This window comes from Varanus komodoensis, unplaced genomic scaffold (genome assembly GCF_004798865.1).
Source record: "Varanus komodoensis strain SLA01 unplaced genomic scaffold, ASM479886v1 scaffold29_1, whole genome shotgun sequence".
Taxonomy (NCBI): Eukaryota; Metazoa; Chordata; class Lepidosauria; order Squamata; family Varanidae; genus Varanus; species Varanus komodoensis.
The window spans coordinates 5031543-5045843 of record NW_025335759.1 but is presented as its reverse complement, the minus strand read 5'-3'; the positions used below and the strand labels follow the sequence as shown (position 1 = coordinate 5045843).

The 14301-nt window shown below is 49.4% G+C and overlaps 1 protein-coding gene across 1 annotated transcript in view; it reads left to right on the top strand.

The window, feature by feature from the left end:
• The first annotated feature begins 365 nt into the window (after positions 1-365).
• MAP3K6 (mitogen-activated protein kinase kinase kinase 6) overlaps positions 366-14301 on the top strand; it is a 37672-nt gene continuing 23736 nt past the window's right edge. Inside the window, exons 1-3 of the mRNA XM_044435273.1 lie at positions 366-678; positions 3536-3675; positions 10619-10806. Coding sequence (XP_044291208.1) covers positions 366-678; positions 3536-3675; positions 10619-10806 — 641 coding nt within the window. The remainder of the gene's footprint in view (positions 679-3535; positions 3676-10618; positions 10807-14301) is intronic.

Below are 14301 nucleotides of genomic sequence, written 5' to 3'. Positions count from 1 at the left end.
CCCCGCCACGCCACGGGCCTTCCCGCCGGGCGGCTCCAGGGCGCCGGGCGCGCTTCCGCCCGCCCCCTCCCGGACCCGAGGAGGAAGGACGGAGCGGGACCGCGCGGCCTCCGGCAGCCAGCCGCCGCGGGACCCACCCACCGCTGGAACGGGCGCAGGAAGTTTCGCGCGAGGCGGCGCTTGCTTCCCACGTGGGGCGAACTTGCCCAAACTTGGGAGATGATAAATAACCGCCGCCGTCGCGTACCTGGCTTCCCTGGCGCTGCACGCGGGCGCCCCAGAGCCGCGGCGCCGCGCGTGAGCCGGGGCGCCGGCGCGATGCGTGGCCTGCGGAGCGGCGGCCGCTGAGCTCGGCGGCGCTCGCCATGGAGGGGGACAGCCGCGCGCTGGGGGGCGCCGGCAGCCTGTGGCAGGACCCCTGGGCCATCGCGCTCACGCCCAGCAAGCCCGTCACCGCGGGCGGGCAGGGCGCCCGCGCGGGAGGCGGCGGCGGCGGCGCCGGCCGCGACCGAGCCCTGAGCGTGGTCTACGTCTCCACCGAGGACATGGAGGAGCCGCCGCCGCTGCAGTGCCTGCGGGAGGCGTGCAAGGAAGTGCCGGCGGCCGAGCTGACGACGGTGCCCTTTGGCACCGTGATGCTGGGGGACACGGACACCTTGGACCATTTCTACAACGCAGGTGAGGTCGCTCTGGCTCTCCGCCCTGCCCTGCCGATCCGCCCAGCGAGAACCCGTCTGCGGAACAATGCACCGCCAGGGTCATTTTGGTTCGTAGATGCGAAACAACGTGGCTCCCTTGGTTGTCCCGCTCCCCCACCTTTTGGCCTCCCAACAAGCGGCGGGGAGGCGTTTTCCCGCTGTCCACGCCCCCGCCGCCGCGCCTCCCGGGCAGGGGGAAAGCTGGCGTCACCGGGTGCATTTCTACCCAGGGCGTGCAGCTGAACATGTTCCTGAGAGAGAAGACAGCGGCGGGACCTGGTAGAATCTGCGTCAGGAAGTTTGATTCTGTTGGTTCAGCGCTCAGTCGAGTCTTGATTTTATCTCCCACTGCGAGAGTTAAATTAGCTCATCAGAGTTAGGGAAGCTGCACAGGATGGACTGAAAGGACGCCCCATGGTCATTTGCAGATGGCACAGAACTGGGTGGGCTCTCTAATACTCTGGGAGACAGAGAGAGGATCTGGATAGGCTGGAGTGCTGGGCTGAAGACGACAGAATGAAATGCAGGAGGGATGAATGCCGAGCTCTGCGTCCAGGAGAAAAGAACCAGATGCATGGCTGCAGGGTGGGGAATCTCAGCTCAACAATCCTGCCAGTGAGAAGGATCTTGGGATCGTTGCAGATCACAAGCTGACTGTGAATTGTCAATGCGGTGCGGCTGCAAAATGGGCAAATGCTATTGGAGGCTGCATTAAATGAAGTGTCATTTCCAAATCCCGTGAAGCGCTAGTTCCCCTTGGCTCAGCACTCGCTAGGCCTCATCTGGAGTAATGTGTCCCGTTCTGGGTACCACAGTTTAATAAAGATGCAGACAAGCTAGAAGGGCAACCAGGATGGTCCAGGGACTGGAAACAAAGCCTGATGAGGAGAGATGGAAAGAATCGGGCATGTTTAGCCCTGAGAAGAGAAGATGGAGGGGAAATACGATAGCACTCTACAAGTGCTTGAAAGGCTGTCACAAAGAGGAAGGACAGGATCTCTTTCTGATCATCCCAGAGCGAAGGACATGAAATAACAGGCTTAAGTTACAGGGAGCCAGATTCTGGCTAGATAGCAGGAAAAATGTCCTGAATGCAAGGGCAGTTCAACAGTGGACCCCATGAGCTAGGGAGGTTGTGGGCTCTCCCACCCTAGAGGCATTAAAGATGCAGTGGGCAGCCATTTGAACGGGGGGGGGGACTACTTGATTGATGGGCAATTGGACTATTTCTCAGTACCCCATCCAGACCCTCCTGCTGCATTACTCAAATAAAAGTAATTTGCTTTTTTAAATCTGTGGTTTGCCACCCAAATTTGTCAAACTACTATGTAGGGTCATTTATTTATTACATTTATATCCTGCTTTTGTTCTTTTGAAGAACTCAAAGCAGCTTATATCATTCCCCTCCTGCTTCTCTCAATCTTATCCCCACCACAGCAACCCTGTGAGGTAGGTTGGGCTGAGAGTCTGTGACTGGCCCGAAGTCACCCAGTTGGCTCCATGGCCGAGCGGGGACTAGAACCCAGATCACCTGAGTACTTCGCCAACTTAAATGTATTGTTAAACATACTATTTTAATTATTGCCGTTTAACATATTGTGATCTGCCCAGAGAGCCTTCTGGCCAAGTGGTGCAGCATATAAGTCAAATAATAAATCAATCAAATTTTGTTTTCATGCCATTTTTATTAAGTTGCTTTGCCTACAACTCTTTGCAGAAAGGTAGGATATAAATTCATTAAATCAATGCTCTGTTCATTATTCTATACATATTAAGTGCACACCCAGCAGTCTGTGGACCACATAAGGCACTCTGAAGCCTTGAGGAAAGCCAACCAGTAGCCCCTGGAGGAAGAGGAAGCCCATGGGAAGCTTCTTCGGTCAGGACCCCCTCTAGCCGGGGAAGCTGGGCTGAGCCAGCGCTCCACTCCTCTCTGTGCCAATCGTCGATTCCATTAGATAATCCAAGCTGTAATTCCTGACGTGTGTTGGTTGAGCGTTGCATTTTGGGGACTCTGCGAGCAGGCCAGCCAGCACCAAGTGCTTCCACAGCTCCCGTTCCAAACTTGTCACCTGCATAGAAGGTACACCTGGTTCATCCCTGCATGGGGCCGAGTGACCAACTGCAGCGCAGGACGGGGTGTCAGCGGCAGCCGTGGGTCCAGCAGCGGGCGGGTCCTTTGGCATCTCAGTGTCAAGGGCCCACCAGTGTATGGAGCTGCCCCTATTAGTGGGTGGTGATTCATGTTACTGAGGGCATTCGGGCAGGGAGACGTGGCCTTTCGAACAGCCAAGAGTTTCATTGTCGGTGATGCAGAAGGCCGAGGGTGCCCTTTTCCATTTTACTGGAGCAAGGTGAGTCGGACCCCAGGACCTGAAGCCAAAGCCGACCCACCTGTGAGTTTCACAGGTCAGCTGCAACCCCTCTCTTCAATCACCAACTGCTGTTGGTCTCGCTGTTCTTGCCTGTTTTCTCGTCTTCTGTAAGGCTGTAATGCCTCTCCTGGGGTTTGGCTATTGACAGGAAGAGCTCCAAGCTAAGCTTGACCGGCATTTTGGGTCCCACCGGCTTTGGATGTGGCCTCCGTTGGCCCTCACCCCCATCCCCTGCTGTCTTAAACCTCTGTGGATACACCCTGTGGACTGAAAGGCCGTGGCCGCCTCTGTGCTCCGGAGCAGCCAGTGGTCTTGCAAACACACCTTGCCCTGGAGATCTGGTCCTTGCCAGCTCGCTATTGCGCAGGAGATGGGAGCCGATGGACAAGGCTGGGACAAAACGAGAGGTGGGCTATTTGCTCTCGGTGGCTTATGATGGTTTCTGTGACCTCCTGCTTGCAGATGTCGTGGTGGTGGAGATGAGCCACACCCTGTGCCAGCCCTCGCTCTTCTACCACCTGGGAGTGCGCGAGAGCTTCAGCATGACCAACAACATCCTCCTCTGCTGTTATTCGGATCTCCCGGAGCTGCAGGCCATCCGGGTGAGTGCAGATGGGATGCGCAGTTCCACAGGAGTGCTGGTCTGCGGGGATCTTTGGAGAGCCACCGGGGGCCCAGACCGGATCAGCTGGACACATCTAGCAGGGCTGATGTTCAGGGTAGCCTTGCTCAGGCATCTGCCAGGGGCCCGCGTTGGAGGAGGGGCCTACCACCAACAACCACCTGGGTTTTCTTCCCTCCTTCCCCACTGCAGCTGGTGACAGGGGCGAGGAGAAGGCCGCTTCACTGAGAGAGGGGGCCTTTGGCAGTGTCCTGTCCAAGGGTCCTCAAGAACCTGGAATGAGCACTGTTCTCCAGGGCAGGGATGGGCGGTCTTCAGAAGTGTGGATTTAATAAATCTAAGGTCCGCTAACTGGAGTCAGGTGCAAAATAGTGCTGTGTGGTTGGGTTGGAAAGGCGGAATAAGTTGAATTAAAAAACAAGGCATATGTTCAGCTTGTGACTTTGTTTGTACTAGTTCTGAACTGAATGCGTACTCCTCTTGCAGAAGACTCTGCTCCTGGTTCTCCTCCCAAGTTCTTTTTGCTTCAGCAGCTTGATTTAAGATAGAAAGGCGGGGGCAGCCTTGTTGCTGCTGCCAAACATTCAGGAGCTGGGAAAAATGCTTGCTGATCTAAACTGGGGTGGATAACGTTTTTGTAGCGGAAGGATGCATCACCCCTGCACCTGTGGGCCAGGTGGGACCACCCCTGGCAGCACCCCCTTTTCCTTTTCTTGGCAGGAGGGGTTGGGGCTCCCACACAGCAGGGAGAACGCCTCGTGGCCAGGGCCAGCCCTGCCTCCAGCAGCAGTGGGGTGGGATTGGCAGGCGCATCTGCTGGGGAAAAGAGCCTGCTTGCCCCGGATGATGCCGAGCCCACAGCCTGCCGCCTCTCATCCCGACGGGGACTCTGAGGCCAGAACTGGCAACAGGGATGCCTGGCAACCCAGGCTGGGACACGGACTCATAAGCGGGGAAGAGCACATGCCTGCCACCACTAAGGCCCAGGCTGGCAGTCAAGAGCACAAATCCCACCGGACTGGCGCTGAAACGTTACTTTGTGCCGTGATAGGACAGCGTTCTCCAGCGCAATGGGGGCATCGGGAAAACCGAGGCGCATGCTGCTCAGTCTGGCATGGCTCCCTGCTCCCAGTGCCTGCCCCTGAGGCAGCCTGGCCAGCACCTCCAGTCTGGGCTAGGAGAAGCTGGAGGCAGGTCACTTCTGGGGCCCTCAGGGAACTGCCCCCAGTCCATGGAGATGGTGCAGGTCTGGGCAGATGCACCGTTGGGCTCAGCCGGAGACCACATCCCGTCCCATCCCATCATCCCATCTGGTTTCCACACCAGATTTCCCATGACGCGTGGGCTGGATGTCATGTGCCCAGCCCCTTTGTAGACAAGCCCTCATGTCCTGTGTCTCCCCATGTCTTCATTATGCAAATTATGCATGAGGCACGATTGTTTCAGGAAATGCATGGCATCCTCTTGCAGCCAGAAGCCAGGCGGACTTTGAACAACACAGTATTTTGTAGAGTTCAGTTGGTTTTATGGATGAGCACATCATGAAAGAGTGTGATCATGAGACAGACACTTCTTACGACGGGTGGCCCTTCACAGTCTGACTGGGCTACGAGCCTCTCCCTCCAAGGGATCTTTCTACAAGGTCGCCATGTGACTCTTCATTGCCCTTCCCTTTTCATCTGACACCTCCATCTTGGGGCTCATATTCCCACCACCTCCTCTTTGTTAGGAGCACACGCCCCCGTGTGTCCAGAAAACTCAGCTTGGCTGTCCTCCAAAAGATTAATGGGCGGCTGGGTTTCCTTCATGTCCCTCCATTCTCACCCATCTCCTTAGCGCTTCAACCACACTTCCCCCACCCTTCCCTGCCTGCCTCAGTATTTATTCCCATGTGTATTTGGGCTACTCTGGAAGAGGCAAAATAGTTGGCGAAGTGGTGAATGGAAAAATGGAGCAGAACGATAAATATAGAAGAGGAAGCATGGGATAGTGGAGGACTCAAAAGCGGAGACCAGTGGGAGTCAAAGCTAGTGGGCAGTGCAGTCAGGAGGGCTGATTTACAAGTGCCAATAATAGATAAGACAAGAGTTTGTAGCAAGTAATGGGGGAACGAGGAACCTCCAGCTGCAGATTGCAACTGGGGCTCTCATGGTCTCAGTCCGGCCTTCTGGGGTTCCAAAGGCAGCCACCCCCCCCCCCACTTTTCCTTACTTCCAGTTATCCAGTGGGTGTTGGGTGATTTCCTGGTTTTTCTGCACCTTTCCCCTGCATTCTGAAAGACTGGAATGTCTCTCCTAAGAATGAGTTACTGGCAGAAAGAGTTCTAAGTTGAAATATGTAGCAGGGGGAGGGAAATTGTGTTTCGGTCCTACTGTTTTAGCTTTTGACCCCAAAAGAGAAGGTGCCTGTCTGGTTGAAAGAGCCCTGATGGGAAGGTCACCCCTGGTTATGCATATGATTTTTGAGCGTTAAAGACAGTGGAGGGGAAAAGGTGACGAAGCTGTGCCTTCCTTCCCCTTCTCAGAGCAGATCTTGTACAGGAAAATCAAAAGCTGTCATGTGCAGCTTGGGGTTAGCCGACTTTCCAAGAAAGCCGGAGTAGGTGAAGGCAGCTGGCCGTTTTGAGGACGTGGGAAGCTGCCCCACACCGAGCCGGAATCCACCTAGCTCAGGGCTCGAAGGGGATCACGGTTGCCCTGCGTCAGTTCAGCACAACGAGGAAACCTTATGTGGCTGCAGCAGGGCTGAGAGGGGAAGGCAGTGGTGCATCTGATGCAGAGATGAGCTGTTATCTTGCCGTTCTGATAATTGCAGCCTCGTGCACGTCATTCGTTTACACGAAATAAGTAGCTGTTCCTGATGTCGTGCCTTAGAACTGTCAATGCAGATTAAGTATCGCTTGAAGAGGTACATGGTCAGGGGACAACCCCCCACCCCCACCCCGTGCTGTCTTTGCAAGTATGGTCTGAGGCTTGACCCTTAAACCGAAGCAAGTCTTCTCAGAAGTAAGCCTTTGTTACATTAAACGTGATTCTCTCTCGCATAAATACAGATTCACAAATGGCTCCCCAACCCAGTGACCCCCCCCGATGTCTTGGACTATAATTCCCATCATCTCATTGGCTGGGGATGATAGGAGTTGTAGTCCTGCACATCTGGTGGGGGAGCCTAACATACAAGATTGCACTTTGCAACCACCTGAAGATTTATCTATTGCATTTATATCCCACCTTTCTTCCTTCAAGGAAACCAAGGTGGCTTACAAGATCTTCCTCCTCCTCACTGCAGTCCTGTGAGGTATATTAGGCGAAGAGAGTCAATAACTGGCCTGAACTCACTCAGAGAACCTCATGGGGACTAGAACCCACCTCTCCCGAGTTCCAGCAGATCACCTCCTCAGTGTACAGCAGTTCACCGCCTCAGTGGACCACCCTGGTTTTCAAGAAGAGGTGCAAGGAGGGAATCCTACAAAATTAAGCTGCGATACTAAATGCCATTCAGTGCAGCACGACAGCGACTTAGGAGAAGGCTCTATTTCTGTGGCAGACTTAAACTGGCAGGAGGGGATGGCTAGCTGGGTTTCACACTGGCCCCGTGAGCCCAAAGTTCCCCAGTCATGCGTTCAAGGCAAATGTCTCTCGATCTTGGTGGGGGAAGTGGCGTCTTGCGCAAACACGCCACAAACTGGTCCAGCAGAAGTTCTAGTCCTTCTGCAGAACATTTGAAACTCTACATTTCAAAAGCTCTTTGAAGCCCTGGGGGGTGGGGCAGAGCTGCGGGAGGTATGCAGAATCGATTTGGGAGATTCCGATCGATCAGGTTTCCTCAGTTTACCCGCTCCCACTAGATTGCAATTCACCAGCCACAGGTTGGGGCTGACTTGTTGCAGTGTAAGTCAAGCTGGTTCATGGACTTTTGTCTCTAGGACGGACTGCAATTTTTCAAACCACCAACAGAATTTGCACCAAGCTCAGGCTGGTCAACCACGTGGCTTTAGCCTAGGAATGATAGCTAGTGATCATCTCACGTGCCGTATCTTTTGCAGGGCCATTCTGATTTTAAAAGACAGCTGCTTTTGGCAAAAGGGCCTCCAAATCATAGTTTTGTGAAATTTACCACACGTTTTCTGAGTGTCATTTTGTGCAAATAATGCTAGCCACATTACAGTCACTTGCTTTCCCGCTGCTGGTTTGTGAAAAATTTCTCGCCAGTTTGAGGAAAGTATACAAATTATAGCCTGTCTTACAGATAGAATTCCACGGGAAAAACCACAACAACCTCTGCCTGTTTCCGGTTATTTGATTGGAAGTGGGAGAGGAAATCTAGGAAGATCAAACCAGCTGGATTGCCCTGGTACATACATCTCTTGTAGCACCCGGTTCTTGTTAAGGACGCCTGTGCTGCATGGTTCTTTACATCAAAGTGTATTCTTTGCGTTGACTCTGACAACCGTCTGAAGCAGTCTGAGGCTTAAGCAGTGCTGTGGCCCTGGGTGACGTTTGCCGTCATGAATCTTCTGGCTCCTGTACAGGCATCTGCATCCGCTGGTCTTAATGCAGCAGCCAGACTGGGACTGACTGAAGTGAGTCATCCCACCCTGCCCGGACAGGGTGCTTTCCTGAAGCTTTGGACTACAACTCCCAACATCCATGACAGATAGCCATGCTTACTGTGATTGATGGGAGTTGTAATCTGAGACATCTGGAGGCAAGACGTTAAGGGAAACTGAGCCACCCTGCATGAAGAAATGCTAGCTCCTTTTCTGGAATACTGTGCTTGCTTGCATGAAATGGAGAAAAGAGGTTTCCGGGATCATATTAAGGCGTTTCTGCTTCTGAGGAGAGTTAACAGCAGGGAATAATTCCCCAAACTGTATGATGTAATTCCCTTATTACACCAACGCAAAGATCACCAAAAGGAAGTATAAGTTTTTGCACTTGTTAGGTCTTTTTATCCAGCAAGCTGCTTTAAAAGAAGGTTTGCAGTGGGGTTGGGAAAAATGGAGAGGCTCGACTGGATGCTGTCCTCACGGGGTTCGCCTGGTCAGCATCTTAAGATGTGCTGCCTCATGGAGAGAGCAGAAGGCAGCATACTTTTTGAGAACTTGGCATTTGCCAAACTAAACTATTACATTGTGTGGATTTTGGATTTTTTTTATGTTCTGCGTGCCTGCCTTTGTTTTTGCATAGCACAAAATACGAGACTGATGGCCTGCAGTTTACAGAACTGTGTGAGTCAGGTAGGTTACGATGACCCACATTCCAGAGCACAGTGATCCTGAAAACAGTTTTTAAGAGAGTTTTGTTTAGAATTGTGAGCTCAGCTCAGTTCTGCTACTCAAAACACATTTGCAGGCTCAGAATTTTTAGCTATGGAGTATCTTTCTTTTGCTTCAGGCTCCAGCAGGGTTGTCTGAAGCTTCTGATAAAAAGCAGCACTCACAAGTTTGAAGTCTCCCCACCCTTGGTAGCAATTCATTTGGTCAAGAAAGGTCCCAGTGGAGCATCAACTAAGACTTAATGAATTACACTTGATATTCTGTGTTAGACTGGAAGACATTCCATTTTTACTGTTCTACTGGTCACCCTTTCCTGGTAGCTATTAATTACGGGTGACTGGATTCAAAAGAAAACAGGGTTATTGTCAGTGTAGAAGAAGGCATTTTTCAAGGGTGTTATCAAAGCCCTTTCCTGTTTCATATCCGACCACCTAACAATATAAAGCTCTCTTTCTCTTTTCTAGGGAAATACTTTCCTAGAAAAAAACAGTAATTCCACTGTTGCAGTAATTCCACTGCAATTCTGACTTTCACTATATTAGATCTATAATTTACTTGACAGAATGCAACTGGTCCAGGGAGCTGAATTTTCCAAAAGTTGCCATTGTTTAATTTAACAAACAATGGAGCTGCGGTTATTTAGGATGGGCAAAATGTCCAAGAGCCAAAACTCTCTGGGTGGTCCAAGTGACTGAAGGACAAGAGAGGTGTTGCTGTTGCTTAGAACATGGTTATTGTTGTTACTTACCATCAAGTCATCCCCAAATGAGAACTGACCTATGAATGAAAGCCCTCCAAAATGGCCTTTCCTTGACAGCCCTGCTCTGCTCTTGCAAACTCAAGCCTGTGGCTTCTTGATGGAATGGATCCATCCCAGAGTTAGTCTTCCTCCACTCCTTCTGTCTTCGACTTTCCCTAGCATGATGGTGTTCTCCAGTAAGTCCTGCTTTCTCATGATATGCTCAAAGTACAACCGCTTCAATATTGTCATTTCTCATGCCAGAGAAAGTTCTGGCTTGATTTGATCTAGGACCCAATTGTTCATCTTTGTAACCATCCAGGGTATTTGCAAAGTTCTCCTCCGGTACCACGTTTCAAAAGTGTGCTGTTTTCTTCCTGTCTGCTTTCTTCACCTTTCACACCCACGCATACTGATTGGGAATATAATAGTGTGGATGATCTTGTCTTACCGTATAGTTGACAAAATCCTTTCGTTGCTGCTCTTCCAAATTTCAGTCCTGTTTTAATTTTTTACTTCAGTTTCCCTTTGAATGGACAACTGAGCCAAGGTATGCAAAACCTTTCACAATTTCAGTGAGCTTGGGAGAAGAGAGCTGCCCAATTACGAGGTCTCTGGCATTTTGCCCTCCCTGAGAGGGTGGAGGCAGAAGCTTCCCTGGAAGGGAGGGATTGTGGGAAAGTTTCCAGTTTGGATCCAAGTCTTTCCATAGGCATCGACTTCTCTTTTCCAGCTTTTGTAGAAGGCTATTTAGAGCTTAAACTGTTCTGTATTTGTGGAGTCTCAATAAAAGAACTGCCTTTTCAAAGGATTGTCCAGAGTTCTGGAAGCAGAGGGAGAAGGGAAGGGGCCAGCTTATGGAAAGGAGGAACGGTTTAGCCACTAATTCCCCTGCCTCCCTTTTAGGACTGCAACAGCTGCTACACCTTCATTCCCTATGTGGTGACAGTCCAGAACAAGGTGTTTTGCTGTGATCCCAACACCATGATGTGCCTGAGTGAACTTTACCAACCTACCTTCAATATGGCAGCTTTCTTCAACCCACTGTCTGCGCAGCTCGCAAAACTGCTTGAGGGCACTACCACCAGCTCCAGGTAACACACCTATTCCCTCCTTCCTAGCCACGATTCTGATTTTAGTTGCTGATATTACGTAGTAGGGATATTTCGTTATATTATAAAATGCATGTCAGATTAGCCATAAATACCTTCACCTCCATGAAGGGAACTAGGTTGTCAGTAGTTCTGTCCAAAGGGAGTTTCCTTCCATTGGTGGGCACCAGTTGGGATTGCTTCCAAATTAATAATCAAAAGCTACAACTGACTGATGGACGAGAGAGGTGTTGCTGTTGCTGAGATCGTTGCTACTGTTGTTATGTATCATCAAGCCACCTCTGACTTAGGGCATGGATGCCCTCCAAAATATTTTGACCTTGACTGCCCCGCTCAGCACTTGTAAACTTGAGCCTGTGGCTTCCTTTGTGAAACTGATCCATCTCATATTTGGTCTTCCTCTTTTTCTTTTGACTTCAACTTTCCCTATTATGATGAATCTTCAGTGAGTCTTGCTTTCTCATGATATGCTTGAAGTACAGTGACTTCAATTTTGTTGCTTCTCATGCCAAGGAACATTCCATCTTGATCTGATCCAGGACCCATTTGTTCATCTTTATATCCATCCAGCGTATTTGCAAAGCTCTCCTCCAGCACCACGTTTCAAAAGTGTGCTGTTTTCTTCCTGTCTGCTTTCATCACTGTCCATCTTTCACACCCGCACATTCTGACTGGGGGTACGATAATGTCTGTGCTATGATTTGGCCGACTATGATGACCGAGTCTCAGCAGGCGCCTGGCATCATGAGAAACTGGACCAGTTCACAGGATAGGACATTCCATCATGGTGAATTTACCCATGAGGAGCTGCAGCACATGTTGGCTGCAATTATAAATATGTCATCCAAACCTGGGTGATCTGTTATTTGAGACTTTCAAGACTCTCACATAACCCTAAAACAGATCATGGGTTATACAAGGGCCACCTGTGGCATCCTGTTCACAGTTAATTAACCCACAGTGAAGCTGCATCTGAACCAGGTCTTCAAAACTGGGCTCAGACAACGTGCTAACCAGGGTTTGTATCAGTTCAAAGGGGACTGTTGAAACATGGTTATCGTGTTGTCTGAGCCCTGCCGAAATAACAAAACATGATGAACTGCTCACAGTTCGTTATCTAAGAACAAAGCATGGGTTTTCAATAGAATCATAGAACAGTAGATTTGGAAGGGGCTCATGAGGCCATTGTGCCTGACCAATGCAGGACTCCAAGCCAAAGCATCCGTGACAGATATGTGGGAGATCCCACAACCGGTTTAGGCAACTGGTTGCACTGTCATATTGCTCTGACAGTGAGGAAACATTTCCCGATATCTAACCAGAATCTGGCTTCCTGCAAATTAAGCCTATTATTCCATGTTCTGCACACTGGGATAACCAAGAAGAGTTCCTGACTTTCTTCTGTGTAATAACCTTTCAAGTATTCAAAAAATACTATCATATCTCCCCTCAATCTTCTCTTCTTGAAGCTAAGCATGCCCAGCATTTTCCATCTCTCCTGACAGGGCTTTGTTTCCAGTCCCTGGATCACCCCTGTTGCCCTCCTCTGATTTTTTTCCAGTTTGTCTGCATCTTTCTTGAAGCTTTTCTTTCTCTGAGGGCACAGAGAACTGGACACACTACCTGAGATGGGAACTACTAACGAAGCTTCCCAACCATAGGCAAAGCCCAACTGTGTAATGCAGAGAGACTACAAAGAACTATATTTCTATTAATGCAACTGGAAATAACATTAGCTTTTTTTGTAGCCACATCACTTTGTTGACTCGTATTCAACCTGTGATCTGCAACAAATCCAAGATCCTTCTGTTTAGGACAAAAAAAGTTCTGCTTGTTCATTGTCTGACTGTGCAATAGTAATTTTATATTTAAAAAATTCTTTATTATTGGTGCACACTAAAAATGTAGAGTGAGCCCTTCTCCAGTTGGGACCAGCTGCCACCACCATAATGCTCAGCAAATTTATACATTTGGCTTTTTGCAATGATTAATATCAAAAAGCATCATAGCAGAAAACATTCAGTTACTTTTGTATGTGATTATCTTGACATACACTTCTTTATCAGACATCTAGTGTCAAAACATTTGCCTCCAGGTTTATCTATGCAAGTTCTGACCTTCTTGAAAGAAGTTTATGTTGCATTTTTTACCTTCTCGTGCCTGTCGATAGAATGCTAAATAGCTACCCCCAAAAATACATTTTTGACTTCTCAAAATCTGATTAGCATTCCCTGCTCCTCTTCCTCCATGTCATTAATAAAAACGACAAAGAAGACCGAGCCCAGGACTGAGCCCTACAGCACCGCACTCATCACAATCCGCATTCTGAGAAGTTGCCATTGGGAAGCGCTCTCTGTAGCCAACTGGGGATCCACCTGACAGTTGTTCCATCAAGCCCACTTTTAACCAGTTTGCTAATCGGGATGTCATGGGGCACTTTGTCAAAAGCTTTGCTGAAATCAAATCAATGACTATGTCCGTCTCATTCCCACAGTCCACAGAGAAGGTTACCTGTTCGAAAAATGAGATCAGATCAGTCTGGCGAGTCTCGTTCTTGATAAATCCGTGCTGGCTTTGAGTAATTACTCCATTGTCTTCAAGGTGCTAGCAGGCTGACTTCTATATTATCTGCTCCAGCATTTTCCCAGGGACTGATGTCAGGCTAGCTGGTCTGTAGTTCCCAGGATCCTCCCTTTTGCCCTACACAGGGGCAACATTAGCCCTTCTCCAGCCATCTGGCACTTCCCCTCTCTCCTCCATGATTTCTCAAAGGTAATAGACAGTGGTTCTGAGAGTTCTTCTGCCAATTCCTTTATTACTCTGGGTGGCAGCTCATCAAGCCATGAAGATTAGAACTCATTCAAAGAAATTAGCTTTTCCTTGAGCATTTTTCTGTTAATCTCAAGCTTCAGCCCTGACCCTTCTGTTTGTACTTCTTTTCTGCCAGGGGAGTCATAGACCTGCTTCTGGGAGAAGTAGACATTGAGCATTTTGGCTTTTTCTTCATCAACTGTTACTAATTTGCTCTACTCCTTGAGAAACTGAGCCAGGGTTTCTTTTCTCTGTTGTTTGCTGTGAACATACCAGGAAAAGGTCTTTTTGTTCATTTTTTGGTTTTGATAGCCTCAGTTCATTCTCAGCTTCCGTCATTCCTGCACTTCTGTGCCACCTGTCCGTATCCTTCTTTTATCATGTGACCTTCCTTACACTTCCTATACATGTTCTTTTTCATTTTTAGCTCAACTCAAAGTTTTTGGTGGAGCCGCACTGGTTTCTTCTGTTGTCTGCTATCTTTTGTTTTTGTTGTAAATGTTCGTAATTGCACCTATAAAATTCCATTTTTAAAAAATCTCCCACCCATCTTGGGCATTCCAGTGGAGCTACAGACAAATGGGGTGGGGGGGGGGTCAAGCCCCACCATCTTTTAGTCTCAAGTTAGTTGAAGATTTAAAACTGTTTTTAAGGGCTGTTTTTCTT